Below are 21,422 nucleotides of genomic sequence, written 5' to 3'. Positions count from 1 at the left end.
AAGGAATGGCTGGTGGATTCAAACTGAAAACCTTTTGGTTAGCAGCTGAGCTCTTAACCGCTATGCCACCAGGGCTGTTCCCAGAATTGCTAGAAATTTTAAAGGGATACTTTACCTTCCCTTTTTCTTTTCCTGTCATAGTTTTTTTTTTTTTTTTTTCTTTATCTGCTGATGGTCTATCAGTGATTTTCACCCAAAGATTGTGCCATCCCTCCTAAGGGGCATTTAGACATGTGTGGAGGCATTTTAGCTGTTTAATGATCAGGATGGGCGTGCAACTGGCACTTAGTGTGTAGGATGCAGGGAAGTTAAAAGTCTTGCAACATGTGGAGCTGTGCTAAAATGTTGTTGCCTAAAAGCCAGCAGTGCCTCTGTGAAGAAGAATGAAAACTCTTCAAAGTCACACAGCTAACAAATAACTGGCAGCATCAGAACATGCATACTCGTTGGACAAACACAATGATTGTTCTTGTTTTTTAACTGTATTGTTACAAAAATATTGAATTAATTGCTAGATCTGGAGTTCCCTCTTATCCTATAATGGTAAAAGTTCTGGGGCTTGTTACATAGGACTTGGCTGGCACTCAGGCTGCTCAAAGGGAAGCCAAACAAATGTCTCCAATAAGAAAAAAGAATAATTACATTCATAAAGTAAACTTCTATTTCTATTTCAAAGCAAAACAAATTCCTTATTTGCTTAAATGAGAGTCAGTAGCTTGCCCAGATTCAACAATGATCATTAAGACATGATTCTTGGTTGAGGTTTGAGCATACGGTTTGAATTTCACATTCCTTTAAACTCAAAGCATGAAACAAACTTGGGCCATTATTTATAGGATAACGCCTCCTAAAAAAAAAGCCATAAGAGCTTAGTTAAATATTTTAAAAATAGACTTTTAAATTGACATGTAAGTAGAGGAAAAGATTAATATTTTTTTTGTATTCATTAGGGAGACTTCTAACAGTTTTATAAAATTACACTTTTACTGAAAACTTTCCTCCTTTAAATTGGGTCCTAATGGTTATCAGGCTGATCATCAGATTCTCTGCAGAACGGTTTTAAGCAGACGTGCATTTCTTTTTCTAATTTAGTAGCTTCTTATCCCCGTTCCTCTCTTATTCCTCTAAATAGGAAGTGCAGGACCAGGCAGTGTTTAATTCTGTCGTATGTAGGGTCACTATGAGTCAGAACCGACTCCACAGTACCTAACAACAACATAACATTCTTTGTTGACAAGGGGGTTCATAAATCATTGATTCAACTTTCATCTCATCATTGATACTTGGATGATTCTTTAAAACTGATCCCCAATTAGTCCCAAGTAACAGAGAAGGAAAAGTAGTCTTTAGCTAAGAATTAGTTAACCCGCTAACAACGTGTCTGAGCTTACAAGTTACTGAGCAAAGAACAATTGGCCAATTGCTGAAAATATGTGAGGAAACAAATTAATATATGCAAGCTACTGAGACTACAGAAATTAGTAACACATGTTCTCTTCCCTCCAGAAACTATTCCAATGGATGACACATATGTGTTAACTGGATCTTATAATTACCGTCACCTACCAGTTGTTGGTGAGCCTACTTTGGCTCCTGCCAACCCCATGCATGTCAGAGTGGGAACTGTGCTCCATAACGTTTTCCAAGGCTGATTTTCTAGAATTAGATCACCAGGTCTTTCTTCTGAGGTGCCTCTGGGTAGACTTAAACCTCCAAACGTTCAGTTAGCAGCCAAGAATATTAACCATTTGTTCTGCCCAGGAACTCCAAACTTTATAATTAGAGTCAACATATAATGCATTGCCCAAACTAGAACACTTTTCCGAGTAAAAGGGCAACTGTTATCCATTGGGGAGCCCTGATAACATAGTGGTAACGAATTCGTCTGCCAACCAGAAGGTCATCAGTTAAGTCCACCAGCCATTCCTTGGAAACCCTGTGGGGCAGTTCTACTCTGTCCTATAGGATCACTACGAGTCAGAATCAACTTGACGGCAGCAGGTTTGGCTTTTGTTTATTATCCTTTGGACCCCTGGTGGTGCAGTGGTTAACAGCTCAGCTGCTAACTGAAAGGTCAGCAGTTCAAATCCATCAGCAGCTCCTTGGAAACTCTTTGGGACAGTTCTACTCTGTCCTATAGCATCACTGAGTCAAAATTGGCTCGACAGGAATGGATTTTTATTATCCTTTGGCTTAAACTATAGATATCTTGGGCAAACTGAGATATAAATGTTGTAGCTTCTAATTTGGCTTAGAGCTGTTGTTGTTGACTCATCACAACCCCATGCACAACAGAACAAAACACTGCCCGGTCCTGTGCCATTCTCACAATTGTTATGCTCAAGCCCATTGTTGCAGCCACTGTGTCAGTCCATCTCGTTGAGTGTCTTCCTCTTTTTCACTGACCCTCTACTTTACCAAGCATGATGTCCTTCTCCAGGGACTGATCCCTCTTGACAACATGTCCAAAGTATGTGAGACACAATCTCAGCATCCTTGCTTCTAAGGAGCCTTCTGGTTGTATGGCTTAGAGCAGTGGTTCTGAAAGTGTGGTCCCTAGACCAGTAACATCAGCAACACGTGGGGTTTTGTTAGAAACCTAAATTCCCAGGCCCCTTCCCAGTCCTGCTGAATCAGAAACTTCACGGGGTGGGCCCAGCGATGTGTAATTCACACGCCCTCCTAGAGATTCTGATGCACACTCAAGTCTGAGAGCCACTGACCAAGAGAAGTCAGAGAAGGGGACATTTGGGTGTGGTGTAAAACTGATTTTGTTAAAGTAGCAGAGAGCTGAATAATTTTACAAACCTGAAAGGCTCATACGTAACCGCCCCTTCGCCACCACCAGCACCCAAAAAGCTAATGGCCAGGAAATGGATTATTTGGGACTCAGACCCACGAGCGTCCGCAGGGTTTTCTGCTCTGGAACCTGGAGCACCCTCTTCATCATGCCACCTCAGGACACAAATTCTCTGTAAAACCTGTCTTTCCCTTCTTAATTGCCTTTTTCTTTTGGATCAAGCAAAGCCAAAATGTCAAACTTAGTTCCAATGCATATTTTAGAGACTTTTAAATTAATTTTCTTAAGTGAAGTGGAATTCGACTCCTTGTGCAGCCTAGCGTTAGAGATTAGCGTGGCTGGGTCTGCAGCCAACGGTTCTGCTCAGCGAAAGCCGCTCTTCCATCCCCTCCCTTGTGAGCAAACCTCTGATGACCTGTCGGATGAAGGGAACAGAGCTGAGGGGCTGTGCGCTGCAGGAAGTCACGGCCCTGGCTGCAGAGACAGAGAACAGAGGACCCCTGTGATCAGCATGAGTCCTTCATAGGTTTTTCCAAGCACAGTGATAAAATAAAGATAAAATAAATTTTAAATCTTAACATATTTTAATTGTGTCCATTTTAAATCAACACTAGTTTGGTTCTTCCTCTTCTTTTTTCCTCTCTGTCGAATGAACTCTTTAATATCATCCTTCCCTGGCGATAGTCCCTTTCAGGGAAATTAATGGAAATAATGAACAGATTTAGGAATGTTAGCCTTAAACAGCACTGGGTTTCATCGTCTGATGTAGATGAGGCTGAGAATCAAACCAACTCCTGTTTCCATTGACCTCATCTGATATAACGCATAACTCAGTATTGGGAAAATGAGCCATTAGTTTGCAATGAAACCATGGTAACAGTTGTTGTTGTTGTGTGCCGTTGAGTTAATTCTAACTCATAGCCACACTATAGGAAAAAGTAGAACTGCCCCATAGGGTTTCCTAGGCTATAATCTTTATGAGAAACGAGTCCTGTGGCGCAGTGGTCAAAGCATTCAACTGCTAACCAAAAGATGGGCAGTGTGAACTCACCAGCTGCTCTACAGGAGAAAGATATGTCAGTCAGCTTCTATAAAGATTACAGCATTGGAAACCCTGTGAAGCAGCTCTGCTCTGTCTTATAGCATTGCTATGAGTTGGAATCAACTGGACAGCAACAGGATAAGGGGGAGCAGAATCTTTACAGGAGCAGATCCCCAAGTCTTTTCTTCACAGGCTGGCCGGTGGGTTCAAACCACTGACCTTTCAGTTACCAACCGAACACTTGACCATTGTGCCACCAGGGCTCATTTGGTCATAGTTTACCCATTGCCATTGAGTCAATTCCAACTCATAGCGACCCTATAGGACAGAGTAGAACTGCCCAGTACAGTTCCCAAGGAGTGCCTGGTGGATTTGAACTGCTGACCTTTTGGTTAGCAGCCATAGCTCTTCCCCATTATACCTCTCTGAATTCTTTGTCAATAAATTGCTTATCATTTTCTTGTCTTTGTTTCTTTCTGGTTTGTTCTTAATATTTTCCTATTGCATTTCTATTTAGTATGCCTATCACAGATGAATGGAAATGTGGGTCAGATATATTGGTACTATGTTTCTTTTGAGAAATGGCTAGTTTTTCCAACCATGGAAGCAGAGAAGAACGAGTGCATTTCATGCAAGGTGTGATAGCATCAATTGCAAGGCACATCTCAATCGTCAAGATGTTAAGATGTAGGCAGAGTACGTCCACCTTAGAACTGATGGACTTCACTAACAAAAATTATGAAAACAGATCACAGAAGTAGAAGGTCAATAGTTGGCCAGCTAGTCATTAACCCAAAGACATGCAAATACAGTAAGACCTTTAAAAAGAGATGGTGTTAGCTCTTCATCTGCCTTTTACAGCTGGACCTACTTGTGAGTCTTGATTGTTGGTCTCACCCTTCCACACAGGACAGATGTCCACGAGAACAAGCTGCTATCAAGACCTAAGGTTTCAAGTGAACACATCCTTCTGCAACCCCAGGACACGACCTGTCACAGGGATGGTGTCTTGCAAACTATCTGCCTGTCCTCCCAGGTAAGAGGCACCAGGGTCAGTTTTGCAAATGTACTTTGAGAGTCCTTAGGCTCCTGGGTATAGAGAATTAGAATGCTAACTGCTGTCCCGTAGAGCAAAGAGGCGAAAGTTACAAGAACTGCCTGAACAAGTGACCTAAAAAAAGTATATTCAGACAGGGACTAGTCCAGAACTTCTAATGAATGTAAGTGGAAGTTTGTGTAATGGAATCCTGCTTTTTCTATCTTTAATGAGTTGCAGGCTAGCACCAGAGATAACGTACCATAGTGATGCTGACATATTATCTCCTAGCCTTCCGTCCCCTGTACAATTGTTTACTTTTCTTACTGAAAGGCAACATGTTAGAGAACCCAGTCGCAGGCCTGACTGAGTTGTAAGGGGGTTAGAGTTGGCACAATGCACTGAAGGCAGACGGGCATGTGGGCTGGAGATTTGGAGAGCAAGGGCTTCTGCTCTTCTGTGTTTAGGTCTTTTGTCCCCACATATCTCTAGATGAAAGCTCAGGTCCTCTGAGATGATTTTTTTGGCAAGGACCCCAAAGGAGGTGGTCGTGGTTCTGCTCAGAGTCTCATCAGCCATCAATCCTGGGCGAGCTTTAACCTCTCTGGCCCTCGCATTCTTCATCTTTCTGTGGGGTCCATCACAGAGGGGATGCAAGAATCCACTGAGATCATGCATTTATGGATGAAAGCCTAACTCCAGCCGGACAGCTCAGGCACTCAGAAACTTAATACAAGGTAATCTGACACATCTTACCAGATAGCTTTTATGTATTTTTATTGTGGTGAGTGTATATATATAAAACAAAACATTTGCCATTTCAACATTTTTTCATATGTGCAATTCAGTGACATTTATTACATCCATCTTTTTGTGTACTTATCACTACTGTTTCCAAATGTTTCCATCACCGTTAACAGATCTCAGTCTCCCCAAAGCAATGACTTCCCTTTTCCCTTCCTTACCACCCCTGGTATCCAGGAAGAACTTTGGTCTCTATCCCTTCCCATTGCTCTCGAGTTGATTCCAACTCATAGTGACCCTATAGGACAGAGTAGAACTGCCCCATAGGGCTTCAAAGGCTGTAATCTTTACAGAAGCAAACTGCCACATCTTTCTCCCTCAGAGCGGCTGGTGGGTTTGAATCGCCAATCCTTTGGTTAGCAGCCGGGAGCTTTAACCACTACGCCACCATAGCTCCTTTTGGTCTCTCAATACATTTGACTATTCTATGTCACATGAGGGAACTCACATAATATTTGCCCTTTTGTGCCTAACTTGCTTTTAAGGTTGATCCATGTTGTGGCATGTATCAGGACTTCATTTCTCTTTATGGCTGAATAATCTTCCGTTATACGTATGTACCACATTTTTTTATCCATTCACCTGTTGATGGTTACTTAGGCTGTTCCCACCTTTTGGCCATTGTAAATAGTGCTGCTGTGACCATCGATGTACATGTATCTGGTTGTATTCCTGCTTTCAGTTTTGCTGGGTATATACCTAGGAGTGGAATTGCATGATCAAATGGTAGCTCTATGCTTAACTTTCTGAGAAACTGCTAAACTGTGTTCCACAGTAGCTGTACCATTTTGCCATCCCACCAGTAATGGATTAAGGGTTCCAATTTATCTACACCCTCACCAACATCTGTTGTTTTCTGTGACCAAATCATTTTAAAGATCCACAGGGCCTGGCAAATTGATCCCACATTTGCTAAACTATGTCTCAGTAGCTTAAAGCTGAAGACAATAAGGTACAGGAAGATTAGAGGTTTCTAAGTTCTTTTCTGGGCTGCTTTCAATCTCTAGTCTCTCACTTAAGGAGCCCTGGTTGTGCAGTGGTTAAGCACTCTGCTGATAATCAAAATGTTGGCAGTTTAAACCTGTAAGACATTCTGTGGAAGAAAGATGTGACCGTCTGGTTCTGTAAAGATTACAGCCTTGGAAACCCTATGGGGCAGTTCTTCTCTGTCCCACAGGGTCACTATGAGTTGGAATGAACTCCACAGCAATGAGTTGGGTCTCTCTTTCAGAGTAGAGACAGTGGCCACCCATCACATCTGAGGGACTCGGACCTTCCCTCTGGTCACAGTGAGAGGACAGTATCTCACAAAGATTCTCCCCCCTGGTACAGCTGTCCCCTCAGAGGCTGGGGACCCCCATCCATTAAAGCCATCGACCTGGCCTCAGTAGTGCTGCTTTAAACTACCACACCCATAAGCCTGCTGTTAAGAGTTGCCGTTGAGTTGACTCTGACTCATGGAAACCCCGTGAGTGTCACTGTGCTCTACAGGATTTTCAGTGGCTAATTTTTTGTAAATAGATCACCAGGTCTTTCTTCTGAGGTGCCTCTGGGTGGACTTGGGCCTCCAACCTTTCAGTTAGCAGCTGAGCATGTTAACCATTTTCAACTCCCAGGGACATGCCAATAAAAAGTTGTGCAAGGATTCTATTGCATAAGATCTGTCACCAAGGGGTTTGATCCGCACATGGTGATTCTCACCAGGGTGGAATGAGGCTCTTAGAATCACTGTGTGGCACTGTGACAATGCCTTGTATCAGTCAGTGAGCCCAAAGCGAGCCCTATGCTCCCCTCCAGACCCAGGAGCTGACATTCTACGGGCTGTGCTGGGCTCAGTGAGGAGAACACAGCCCTTCTGCTGCATGAAGTGAGAACCTGAATGCAGAAGATCCAGGGTAACTTAGGAATATGACCCCCGCAGTCAGTGGGCAGGATGTAACATGGCTCAGTTGTCTGCAAAAATGGCCATGTATTCTAAAGAAAATGGGGGGCAAGAGAGCCAGGGTTCCCTTGCCTCCTGCTGAGGTGTTGCACCATCTTGACTCCCATCTCCCCAGGCAGCAGTGGGGTCTGCAGCTAGGTTCCAGTTAGCCAGCACTGATATAACACAGTAAGTGAGGAGATCAGTCAGAATCTGCCCGGAGCCTTGTTGTCTTTAAACATAGATGTTAGGAATGCTGCTTTTTGCACGAAGGCTCTCCTTCCATTCTGCACGGAGTACAAGGCTTACGAAGGCAGAATAACCGATGGTTCCTCCAGCTACCCCATTGGTCCCTTACTTCAGACTTCAAAGATAGGAGTCAGTTAATAACCTCCTTACCTTCCCTCAACAATCCACCTCCTCTATACTCACTTGCTCTCCTTCCCTCCTTCTCAGTGGGACAAGCAGGCCTGCTCCTAGGCAAGTTTATCTCTGGTTTCCCTTCCTGCTTACGATTCCTTCAAAGGAAGGCTTTTAAATGACTGTTGGGTTTTCCCATATTCTCTGCTGCAAAATGATTGTAAACATATATATATACATATACAATGAGTACATATAAATTATTAATATTTTAATATATATAAATATATGAGTATTACAAGTGTATTAAATTATTAATTTTCCTTATAAGACACCTCTTAACCCTATAATAATTAGGAATTTTTTTCCTCTTTGGGCCTCTTTCCACTCAGTCTCCTGACAGTTTGCCTTTCTCCTGTTGAGGGTTCTAAAGCAAAGTCGTCTCTGTATTTGTCCATGTACTGTATACATCCAGGTAAATTTAATAAATTAGCTCTATCAGGAGCATTGTATTCACAAATAAATAAATAAAAGACACAATTTAGAGGAGAAAGTTTCAGTCTGGGGAGGTTGGAATTGAGGAATGTGGACACTATGTCAACAACACAAAATGGGAGCTACTCTAACTCACCCAGGGTCTGAGTCTTATCTAACTTCTTGATTTAGATATTCTCTTATTTAACATTGAAAATACCATGGCTTATTTGAATTATGGTATTGGCAAAGAATATTGAATTTTTTTTTTTTTTATTGAATATACCATAGTATATATTGAATATGGAAATGCTTGTGACGTAGTGGGTAAGAGCCACCTCTGCTAACCAAAATGTTGGCAGTTCAAATCCACCAGGTACTCCTTGGAAACTCTATGGGGCAGTTCAACTCTGTCCTATAGGGTAGTTATGAGTTGGAATCAGCTTGATGGCAATGGGTGGGTTTATATTGAATATATCACAATATATCATGGACTGCCAGAAGAACAAACAGATCTGTCTTAGAAGAAGTAGAGTCAGAACATTCCTTAGAAGTAAGGATGGGGAGACTTTAATTCATGCACTTTGGACATGTTATCAGGACGGACCAGTCCCTGGAGAAGGACATCATGCTTAGTAAAGTAGAGGGTCAGCAAAAAAGGGAAACACCTTCCCCTAAATGAATTGACACAATGGCTACAACAGTGGGCTCAAGCATAACAATGTTTGTGAAGATGGTGCAAGACTGGACAGTGTTCTGTTCCGCTCTACATGGAAGTGTAGTAAGTTGGAACGAACTCAGTGGCACCTAACAACATATTTACAAACAATTCTGTTGTCCTCTGGGGAGAAGCTTTTCAGAGACAATGCTATGGCATCACTATAAGCCTCCCACCACACTTCCCTCCTTGTTCTTATACAGGACAAAGGTGGCAGGGCACCCAGTCACTGCCACATCCCAGTACAAGGTAGGGGCCTGATAATAAGTGGGTCTTGTTAGGTCCTCATTGTATAAATGAAAAAAGATAGCCCAGGCTCCCATCCTGTCTTGGTCATCTAGAGCTGCTATAACAGAAATACCACAAGTGGACGGCTTTAACACAGAGAAGTTTATTCTCTCACAGTGCAGTAGGCTAGAAGTCCAAATTCAGGGCGTTGGCTCCAGGGGAAGGCTTTCTCTTTCTGTCGGCTCTGGAGAAAGGTTTTTGACATCAGCCTTCCCTTGGCCTAGGAGCATCTCAGTGCGGGAACCTCAGGTCCAAAGGATGTGCTCTGCTTTCAGCAATGCTTTCTTGGTGGTATGAGGTCTCCAAATCTCTGCTTGTTTCCCTTTCCTTTTGTCTCTTGTAAGATAAAAGGTGATGCAGGCTACACCCCAGGAAAACTCTCTTTACATTAGATCAGGGATGTAACCTGAGCAAGTGTGTTACATCCCGTCTTAATCCTCTTTAACAACAGGTAGAGATTAAGATTTACAACACATAGGAAAATCACAAAATGGAGGACAACCACACAATACTAGGAATTGTGGCCTACCCAAGTTGACACAAATTTTTGGGAGACACAATTCAATCCATGACACATCCCAAATGCTTCTGCATTAGGCTATTTTAATCTACTGGGCTTCATCTGCGTGGGTGATGTTGTTGTTGTTAGGTGCCACCAAGTCGGTTTGACTAACAAAATACTGCCCATTCTCACAATCATTGTTATGCTTAAGCCCATTGTTCCAGCCACTGTGTCAGTCCATCTCTTTGAGGGTCTTCCTCCTGATAACTTGTCCACGGTACATGAGACAAAGTCTCACCAACCTTGTTTCTAATGAGCATTCTGGTTGTAGTTCTTTCAAGACAGATTTGTTCATTCTTCTGGCAGTTCATGGTATATTCAATATTCTTTTCCAACACCATAATTCAAAGGCATCAATTCTTCTGCAGTCTTCCTCATTCATGGTCCAGCTTTCACATACATATGAGATATGAGATGATAGAGAAAAAAAACATGGCTTGGGTCAGGCACGCTTTAGTCTGTAAAGTGACATCTTTGCTTTTTAATGCTTTAAAGAGATTTTTTGCAGCACATTTGCCCAGTGCAATGCATCATTTGATTTCTTGACTGCTACTTCTGTGGGTGTTGACTATGGATCCAAGTAAAATGAAATCCTTGACAACTTCAGTATTTTTTCTTTTTATCATTATGTTGCTTATTGGTCCAGTTGTGAGGATTTTTGTATTCTTTATGCTGAGGTGTAATCCGTATTGAAGACTGTAGTCTTTGATCTTCATCAGTGTTTCAAGTCCCCTTCACTTTCAGCAACCTAGGTTGTGCCTTCTGCATAAAGAAGGTTGTTAATAAGTTTTCCTCCAGTCTTGATGCTGAGTACTTCTTTATAGTCCAGCTTCTTGGATTATTTGCTCAGCATACAGATTGAATAAGTATGGTGAAAGGATTCAGCCCTGACACGCACCTTTCCTAACTTTAAACCACTCAGTATCCCCTTGTTCTGTCCGAACAATTGCATCTTGTTCTAAGTACAGGTTGCACATGAGCACAATTAAGTATTCTGGAATTCCTATTCTTCAAAACATTATCCATAATTTGTTATGATCCACACAGTTGAATACCTTTGCATAATCAATAAAGCACAGCTTTTAGTCATGATTCTTCTGGCGTCAGCAATGATATCCCTCATTCCATGTCCTCTTCTGATCCAGCTTGAATTTCTGGCAGTTTTCTGCGAATGTACTGCTACAACAGCTTTTGAATGATCTTCAGCAAAATTTCAGTTGTATGTGATAGTAATGATATTATTTGTTAACTTCCACATTCAGTTAGATCCCATTTCTTTGGAATGAGTGCAAATATGGATCTCTTCCAGTCAGTTGGCCAAGCAGTTGTCTTCTGAATTTGTCACATAGACAAGTAAGCACTTCCAGTGCTGCATCCATTTGTTAAAACATCTCAGTTGGTGTTCCGTCAGTTCCTGGAACCTTGTTTTTTGCCAATGCCTTCAGTGCGGCTCGAACTTCTTCCTTTAGTACTATCAGTTCTTGATCATATGCCACCTCCTGAAATATTTGAAAGCAACTGATTCTTTTTGATGCAGTGACTCTGTGTATTCGTTCCATCTTCTTTTGATGTTTCCTGCATCGTTTAATATTTTTCCCACAGAATACTTCAATATTGCAACTCAAGGCTTGAATTTTTAATTCAGTTCTTTCACTTTGAGAAATGCCGAGTGCATTCTTCCCTTTTAGCTTTCTAACTCTAGGTCTTTGCACATGTCATAATAATACTTTGTCTTCTTGAGCCACCCTTTGAAATCTTCTGTTCAACTCTTTTACTTCGTCATTTCTTCCTTTTGCTTTAGCTGTTTGACATTCAAGAGCCATTTCAGAGTCCCTTCTGACATTCATTTTGGTCTTTTCTTTCTTTCCTGTCTTTTTAATGAGCTCTTGCTTTCTTCATGTACGATGTCCTAGATGTCGCCCCACAACTCGACTGGTGTTTGGTTATTAGTGTTCATTGTGTCAAATCTATTCTCAAAATGGTCCCTAAATTCTCAAAATGGGATAGGCTCAAGGTCCCACTTTGTCTCCTGTGGACTCGTTCAAATTTTCATCAGTTTGAACTTGAACTTACATATAAATAATATGAGTAAACAAGTCTGTTCTGAAGTCAGCCCCTGGCCTTGTTCTGACTGATGATAGTGAGTTTTTCCATTGCCTCTTTCCACAGATGTAGTTGATTTGATTCCTATGCATTCCATTTGGCAAGGTCTATGTGTATGTTGTTGTTGTTAGGTGCCGTCGAGTCGGTTCCGACTCATAGCAACCCTATGCACAACAGAACGAAACATTGCCCAGTCCTGTGCCATCCTTAAAATGGTTGTTATGCTTGAGCTCATTGTCGCAGCCACTATGTCAATCCCCCTAGTTGAAGGTCTTCCTCTTTTCCGCTGACCCTGTACTCTGCCAAGTATGATGTCCTTCTCCAGGGACTGATCTCTCCTGACAACATGTCCAAAGTATGTAAGACGCAGTCTTACCACCCTTGCTTCTAAGGAGCTTTCTGGTTGCACTTCTTCTGAGACAGATTTGTTTGTTCTTTTGGCAGTCCATGTGTATAGTCCCTGTTTATGCTGTTGAAAAAAGGTATTTGCAGTGACGAAGTTGGTGGTCTTGCAAAATTCTATCATGTGATTTCTGGCATCATTTCTGTCACCACCACCAATATTTTCCAACCGCCAATCCTTCTTTGTTTCCAACTTTTGCATTCCAATTGACAGTAATTATCAATGCATCTTGATTGCATGTTTAATCAATTTCAGACTGCAGAAGTTGGTAAAAATCTTCAGTTTCTTCATCTTTGTCCTTAGTGGTTGATGGGTAAATAGAATGGATATCATACTATCACTGACAGCATTGTACTTCAGGATAGATCTTGAAATTTTTTTTTTTTTGACAATGAACGCGACAGCATTTATCTTTAGTTTGTCATTCCCGACACAGTAGACCATATGCTTGTCTGACTCAAAATGGCCAATAATGGTCCATTTCAGTTCACTAATGCCTAAGATATCGATGTTTATGTGTTCTATTTCATTTTTGACAATTTCTAATTTTCCTGGATTCATATTTCATACTTTCCACATTCCAATTATTATTGGATGCTTGCAGGTATTTCTTCTCATGTTGAGCCATGCCACACCAGCAAATGAAGATCCTGAAAGCTTGACTCCATGCACATCATTAAGGTCGACTCTACTTTGAGGAGGCATCACTTTCCCAACCATATTTTGAGTGCCTTCCAACCTGAGGGGCTCATCTTCCGGCACTATATCAGACAGTGCTCTATTGCTATTCGTAAAGTTTTCACTGGCCAATTTTTTTAGAAGTAGATTGCCAGGTCATTCTTCTTAGTCTGTCTTAGTCTGGAAGCTCAGTTGAAACCTGTCACCAGGGGTGACCCTGCTGGTAGCTGAAATAGTGGTGGCAAAGCTTCCAGTATCACAGCAACAAGCAAGCCACTTCAGTACAACAAACTGACAGACACCTGGTGCTATTAAGGAGCTGGGAAGTCTGTGCTCCCCAAGGGGCACTGTGTCAAGGGCTTTGGTGTGGGCTGCGGACTCAGACTGTCTGGGTTCACATCCCACTTCTAATTTGAAGGGGGTAATTTTAGTACCTATCTCATAGGGAGGGCATAGATAATCCACATAAAGCTCTCAGCACGGTACACATACATGCATGGTAAACACTCAATAAATCGTGACTATTTTTAATTTTGCAGTAAAAGGAGAAACAAATTCTCATCAGTTATTTCTTTAGTCTGTTTGGCGAAACTACCAATGACAGACGCAGAAGGATTAGCCTATATACATGTATGGATCTTTGTGGATTATTTTAGCAATTCAGTTGGGAAAAGAAATTTTAATTAAAAACCATATTTTGTTTTTTCCTCTGAAATATATTTTCTTGTCCAGCATACTGACAATGTTTTATTCCTGATTAAATGGGCAGAAGACCCAAGTTTCTCTTCTGTCTGATCAGACTGGGTCTCCATGAATTCTATGTGGCACTCACCAAGCGTCACTGGGATTTGTTGTTTTGTCCTAACAGGATCTTAAAGCAGAAATAACTACCCTCCTCTCCCGCTCATCCTCATCATCCTTCCTCATTCTAAATGGCAAGATGTTGTTGGGTGCAATTGGGTGTTTCATGTTCAACTGGTAGGAGAGTCCCAAAGAATTGAGGAGCAGAGTCTTTAAAACGTCTCCACCCACAGCCTTCTCATTTTTTAACTGAAGTGGAAGAGTAAAGCTGTCATGCTGGTTAGAAACCCCCAGCTTCCTTCTGTTCACATCCGAAAGCTGTGTGTTCATTGTCCACAGTGCACAAGGCTGGGATACTGTCAATCCGTGGGGATCCTTGGCTAGTGGAAGCTCCAGATCATAAATCTCTGCAGGTGACAGAGGCTCTATGCTGGAGGAAGACCATGTTCAAATGTCTGTGAGGCTTGTGCCAGCAGAAGCATCTTGGCTGGATCGTGGGACATCAGCAATCCCAGGCTGCTCCCCGGGGATGGTTCTCCTCTGGCTTCGCACCAACACTGGGACGAACAGGCAGCTGCAGCTCACTCATTCTCCTCACATCTGCCCAAACCTTCGCGTGAATCAGGCATTTTTATCACTGGCTTTTGAGACGTGAACTATAAATCACACAAGTATGTGTTTCCTTTGTACTTCTCCGTTTATCTAAATGGAGCAATCATCCATGCCATTTATCTTAGCTATCTTGTCTGCTGGACATAAACACAAATAGCATACCTGCCTGCCAGTGCAGTGAAGATATCACCAGAGGAAATGGGTTCCAGATGTTCCGTGGATACTTCCCTCTCTCCTCGCCACTCTCCTAGGAATGCAGAGTCAGAGTTTGAGTCAGACACATTGTGAACAAATGCTGAGCTTTCCCCTCTAAGGAATCTGTGCAAATGTGGCCACCTCCCTGCCATCCTCACAACTGGATACTTGGACAGCCACATATATATATATTTTTTTCCTATTCCTTAGAAGTCCATTAGCAGATTTTTTTTCTTTTTCAAAAGAGTTACATAGATGAACAACTATTCATTTGCTTGTATGCTGTGGTAACTAAAGATAAGACTCAGCAAGGCAGTGTTATTACTAATGCTATTTTATCTCACCACTGTCAGAGAATAGGAGTGAGTGTTGTTCTGTCTTGTATCTTTTATATGTGAGTCATGAATATATTACCCATCAGTCCTGTATAGGTATTAAGGGAATGAAAACCAAAAGAAAAAAAAAAAAAAGTTGCTGTCTAGATGATTTCAACTCATAGTGACCCTGGAGAACAGAGTAGGACTGCCGTATATGGTTTCCAAGCCTGTAATCTTCTTAGAAACAGACTACCATGTCTTTCTCCCCCAGGTTGGCTGGTGGGTTTGAACTGCCGACCTTTGGGTTAGCAGCCAAGTGCTCAACCACTGCACCACGGGGCTCCTTAAAGGAATGAAATGAACCCTATGTATGAAAGGGTTTGATTCGTGGGAATTACAATGGAAATTATTCTCTCACAGTAGAGTAGGCTACAATTCCAAAACTCTTGACAATCGAGTAGCTAAATCGAATGGGAAAAATGATGATGTAAAAAGAGTTGAACAGAAGATTTCAAAGGGCAATTGGAGAAGACAAAGTATTGTAATGAAATGTGCAAAGACCTGGAGTTAGAAAAATCAAAATGGAAGAACTCGCTGGACATTTTTCAAGCTGAAAGAACTGAAGAAAAAATTCAAGCCCTGAGTTGCGATTTTGAAGGATTCTGTGGGCAAAATATTGGACGGCACAGAAAGAATCAAAAGAAGATGGAAGAAAAACACAGTCACAGTACCAAAAGGAAATGATAGATATCCAACCGTTTCAGGAGGCAGCATATGAAGAAGAACCAATGGTCCTGAACCAATGGTACTGAAGGAAGAAGCCCAAGCTGCACCGAAGGGAAAGACGAAAAACAAGGCTTCAGGAATTGACAGCATACCAACTGAGATATTTCAACAAATAGATGCTGTGCTGGAGGTGCTCACCCAACTATGCTAAGAAATTTGGAAGACAGCTACCTGGCCAACCAACCGGAAGAAATCCTTATTTGTGCCCATTCCACAGAAAAGTGACCCAACAGAATGTGAAAATTATTGAACAATATCATTAATATCACATGCAAGTAAATTTTGCTAAAGATAAGTAAAAAATGGTTGAAGCAGTACATGGACAGGGATCTGCCAGAAATTTAAGCCAGATTCAAAAGAGGTTGTGGAATGAGGAATATCATTGCTGATGTCAGATGAATCTTGACTGAAAGCAGAGAATACAGGAAGATGTTTGCCTGTATTTTATTGACTATGCAGAGGCATTCCATCGTGTGGATCATAGCAAATTACAGGTATACCTGGGGGTTCGGTTCGAGACCACCACAATAAAGCAAATATCAAAATAAAGCAAGTCACATGAATTTTTTGGTTTCTCAGTGCATGTAAAAGTTATGTTTACACTATATTGTAGCCTATTAAATGTGCAATAGCATTATGTCTAAAAAAAAGTACATACCGTAATAAAAAAAATTTTTTTTTTGCTAAAAGATACTAACCATCATCTGAGCCTTCAGGGAGTCCTAATCATTTTGCTGATGGAGGGTCTCACCTCAATGTTGATGAATGCTGACTGATCAGGGTGGTGGTTGCTGAAGGTTGGGGTGGCTGCGGCAATTTCTTAAAATAAGACAACAGTGGTTGCTGTGTTGGTTGATTCTTCCTTTCATGAAAGATTTCTCTGTTGCATGCCATGCTGTTTGATAGCATTTTACCCACAATAGAACTTCTTTCAAAATTGGAATCAGTCCTCTCAAGCCCTGCCACTGATTTATCAATTTAGAATATTGCAAAATATTCTAAATTCTTTCTTGTCATTTCAGCAATGTTCACAGCATCTTCACCAGGAGTAGGTCCCATCTTAAGTAACTACTTTCTTTGGTCATCCATAAAAGGCACCTCCTTATCTGTTAAATTTTTATCATGATATTGAAACAATTCAGTCACATCTTTAGGCTCCGCTTCTAATTCTAGTTCTCTTGCTATTTCTACCACATCAGCAGTTATGTCCTTCACTGAAGTCTTGAACCTCTCAAAGTCACCCATGAGGGTTGGAATCATCTTCCAAACTCCTGTTATTTCTGATATTTTGATCTCCTCCTATGAATCATGTATGTTCTTAATGGTACCTAGGATGTTGAATCCTTTCCAAAAGGTTTTCAATTTACTCTACCCAGATCCATCAGAGGAATCACTATCCATGGCAGCTATAGCCTTACAAAATGTATTTCTTAAATAAAAAGACCTGAAAGTCAAAATTACTCCTTGATCCTTGGGCTGCAGAATGGGTGTTGTGCCAGCAGCGTGAAAACAACATTAATCTCTTTGTACATCTGTGTCAGAGCTCTTGGGTGATCAGGTGCATTGTCAAAGAGCAGTAATATTTTGAAAGGAATCTTTTTTTTCTGAGAAGTAGGTCTCAACAGTGAACATAAAATATTCAGTAAACTATGTCGTAAACAGATGCACTGTCATCCAGGCTTGGCTGTTCCATTTACAGAGCACAGGCAGAGTAGATTTAGCAGAATTCTTAAGGGCCCTAGGCTATTTGGAATGGTGAATGAGCACTGGCTGCAAATTAAAGTCACCAGCTGCATCAGCCCCTAGCAAGAGTGGGCCTGCCCTTTGACGCTTTGAAGCCAGACATTGACTCCTCCTCTCTACCTGTGAACATCCTAAATGCCATTTCCTTCCGATATAGGACTGTTACGTCTACACTGAAACTCTGTTGTTCAGCGTGGCCGTCTTCATCAGTTCTCTTAGCTCGATCTTCTGGACTACCTGCCGCAGCGTCCACATCAGCACCTGCCGCTTCGCCTCGCACAGTTATGTCACGGAGATGGCTTCTTTCCTTAAACCGCATGAACCAGCATCTGCCAGCTTCAGGCTTTTCTTCCACAGCTTCTTCACCTCTTTCAGCCCTCATAGAATTGAAAAGAATTAGGACCTTGTTCTGGATTAGGCTTTGGTTTAAGGGAATGTTGTGGCTGGTTTGGTCTTCTATCCACACCACTAAGACTTCCTTCGTATTAGCAATAAGGCTCTTTCACTGGAGTAACGTTTTAATTTCCTTCAAGAACTTTTCCTTTGCATTCACATCTTGGCTAACTCTTTGATGCAAGAGGCCTAGCTTTGACCTATCTCGACTTTTGACATCCCTTCCTCACTAAGCTTAATCATTTCTAGCTTTTGACTTAAAGTGAGAGGTGTGCTAGTCTTCCTTTCACTTGAATGCTTAGGAGCTGTTGTGGGGTTATTAATTGGCCTAATCTCAATATTGTCGTGTCTCAGGGAATAGGGAGGTATGAGAAAAGGGAGAGAGACAGGGTAATGGCCAGCTGGTGGAGCAGTCAGAACACACAAAACATTTATCGATTAAGTTTGCCATCTTATCTGGGTGCATGCATATGAGGTGATTAAAAACACCATGGCTTGGGTCAGGCTCACCTTAGTCCTGAAAGTGACATCTTTTCTTTTCACCACCTTAAAGAGGTCTTTTGCAGCAGATTTCCCCAAAGCAGTACATTGTTTGATTTTTGTGACTGCTGCTTCCATGGGCATTGATTGTAGATCCAAGTAAAATTAAGCCCTTGATGACTTCAAGAAAGAAAGAAATAACTACGTTAACCATGTAATGATTCCTTAAACTCCAAATTGTGATATTAGTATTCTCCATAATAATAATATAATTGAATAACATATTTTCCATATTTTGGTCTGTCTATAAATCATTCTGTAGAGGAGCCCTGGTGGCATAGTGGTTCAGCACTCAGCTGCTAACTGAAAGGTCAACGGTTCAAACCGACCAGCCGCTCTCTGTATGAAAGATGTGGCACTCTACTTCTGTAAACATTACAGCCTTAGAAACCCTATGGGGCAGTTCTGCTCTGTCCTGTAGGATCACTATGACTCAGAATCAACCCGATTGCACTGGGTTTGGTTTTTGTTTTTTGGTATAAATCGTTCTGCATTATTTAATAGCAGCCAGTGACTTTCACTGATTATAGTAATATTTTTAGACAGTGTTCAGATTTGATCATAAAATTAAGAGATTCAATAGTTTATAAATTTTGGGTGGGCTGCATATGACGTTACATGTGACCAGCCTGTATTTATGCTCAGGAAATAGGCATATTATTGGTAAGGCCAGAAAATAGAACATTAATAAGGGCCTTGCCCAACCCTGTTGTTGTTGTTAGGTGCTATCGAGTCAATTCTGACTCATAGCGACCCTATGCACAACAGAACGAAACACTGCCTGGTCTTGTGCCATCCTGACAACTGTTGCTGTGCTTGAGCCCATTGTTGCAGCCACTGTTTCAATCCATCTCGTTGAGGGTCTTCCTCTTTTTCGCTGACCCTTTACTTCACCAAGCATGATGTCCTTCTCCAGGGACTGATTCCTCCTGATAACATGTCCAAAGTACATGAGACATAGTCTCGCCATCCTTGCTTCCAAGGAGCATTCTAGTTGTACTTTTTCCAACCCTAGGAAATGTCATATGACATTGTAATAGAAGAGGCTTTTTAGGTGGTGGTTGTTGTTGTTATTAGATACCGTTGAGTCAATTCTGACTCATGGTGACCCCATGGGTGACAGAGTAGAACTACCCCATAGGGTTTTCTTGTCTGTAATCTTTACAGAAGCAGATCACAGAATCTTTACAGAAGCTGGCTGAAACTCCTGGACTTTCTCTTGAAAGACAGGATGTTTCATTCTCTGGCTTTCCCTTACGTCTGAAGAATTCAGAAGTCAACTTGAACTTGGGAAGGGCAAGAGGGTACCCCCCCCCACTTTTTTTTTTTTTTTGGCCTTAAAGTACAGCATTTATTTTCTCACAGTTTTGGAGGCTAAAAACCCAAATCAGGGTTTTGGCCATGTCATTTCCTTTATAGGCCTCTCTCCTCATTTTTGGTGGTTGCTAGAAGTCCTTGGTGTTCCTTACAATTCTCACATGGCATCTGTCTTCCCCCTCTGCCTGTGGTTCTGTGTCTATTCTGCTTTTTTTCTTTTATTTTATAAGACATCACTTAGAAGTGATCAGGTTTAGGATCCATGCCCTGCTGTGGTCTGACCTCAAAAAAAAGACCCTAATTTCTAAACAGGGTCATGTTTATGGGCACAGGGGTGAGGAATTCAACACATATTTGGGAGGACACAATTCAATCCATTTTTTCAAGAATGGATTTGGGATTGTATGAAGAATTATATCAAGAGATCCCTAATATTGACCATTGTTGCATTTTTGGAGTTAATTTTTGGATATGCTGATTTTTTCACTGTGCTGGGTACCCATTCTTGATGTTGTTCCTGAAGGTGAGCGTGCATGTCTGAACTGAGCACATCAAAGTAGAAAGTCAAAAGTGAGTGGTTGGGAGGTGGCTTTCTTTCTCCACATCACAACTGTAGCTCCTAAGGACCACATTCGTTCTGGCACCTCAGGAATTCCAAATTTTAGCCTAGAGGAATTACTCCGCCCTTCATTGTACCCATAGCAACATCTGTGAGGGGTGGGCTTCTGATTTTGTAGAGCTTTCCAAAGGTTCTTTAACATTTTAGACAAAACAAGGTGGTACCACCTAGCGCATTGCAAAATGGCAGTTTACTGCTCTGTGAAAAGCTACCTGAGCCTTTTTGGTAGGAAAAGACATTTTTCCCAGATAACCTTTCACACTCATGCCTGCTTCCCCATGCATCCCCTCATCCCACCACTGTGGAAAAAAAAAAAAAAAAAAAAAGAGTTTCAGTAAATTAATCACGAGGCTAAATTAAATTACAGGGCTAGGAAAACTGAGAAAATGAGTAAACTCCCATAACCTTGAAAAAGCTATGTCTCAGGGAGGAACCACACTAATTCATTAGAGAATTTGATGTGGGAGTTTATTTGTTTGGCAATTCACTTTAGCATTTTGACTAATAATGTTTTCGCTGACTTGTTGATTTGTTTGTAAACCATGCTTTTGCCAAGCATGTTCATTAGTTATAGAGATTTGCGTAATTCCTTCATGAAGTTATCATAGTCTAAAAGCAAAATAAGACTTATCCATCAATTTTATTATCTAGTTATGAGATCTTTCCACAAGTATGAATAAGGTTATTGAGTCTTAGATTTTTCCTATCTCTCTTTTCCTTGAGTTTTTGCTTAAGCAACTCTTCCTTGTAAATTTTCAGATAAATATTAAAAAATATATATATATCATTATATCATGCATTTTCAGATAAATGTTACATAGCATGCATTTTGTGAAGGCATGAATACTTTTTAAAACAATATTCCCAAAAGCGAAGAGATCCTTCAGTTAATTTTGTCTAGAGAAGTTTA

General features: G+C 41.3%; 1 protein-coding gene across 1 annotated transcript in view; it reads left to right on the top strand.

The window, feature by feature from the left end:
- The window catches only part of ADAMTS16 (ADAM metallopeptidase with thrombospondin type 1 motif 16), a 286,634-nt gene that overhangs the window by 205,178 nt on the left and 60,034 nt on the right, over positions 1 to 21,422 (top strand). The window contains exon 17 of the mRNA XM_003408138.3: positions 4,752 to 4,878. Within this exon, the coding sequence (XP_003408186.2) occupies positions 4,752 to 4,878 (127 nt within the window). The remainder of the gene's footprint in view (positions 1 to 4,751; positions 4,879 to 21,422) is intronic.

Source organism: Loxodonta africana, chromosome 2 (genome assembly GCF_030014295.1).
Source record: "Loxodonta africana isolate mLoxAfr1 chromosome 2, mLoxAfr1.hap2, whole genome shotgun sequence".
In the NCBI taxonomy this organism is placed as follows: Eukaryota; Metazoa; Chordata; class Mammalia; order Proboscidea; family Elephantidae; genus Loxodonta; species Loxodonta africana.
This window is presented reverse-complemented; position numbering and strand designations above follow the sequence as displayed.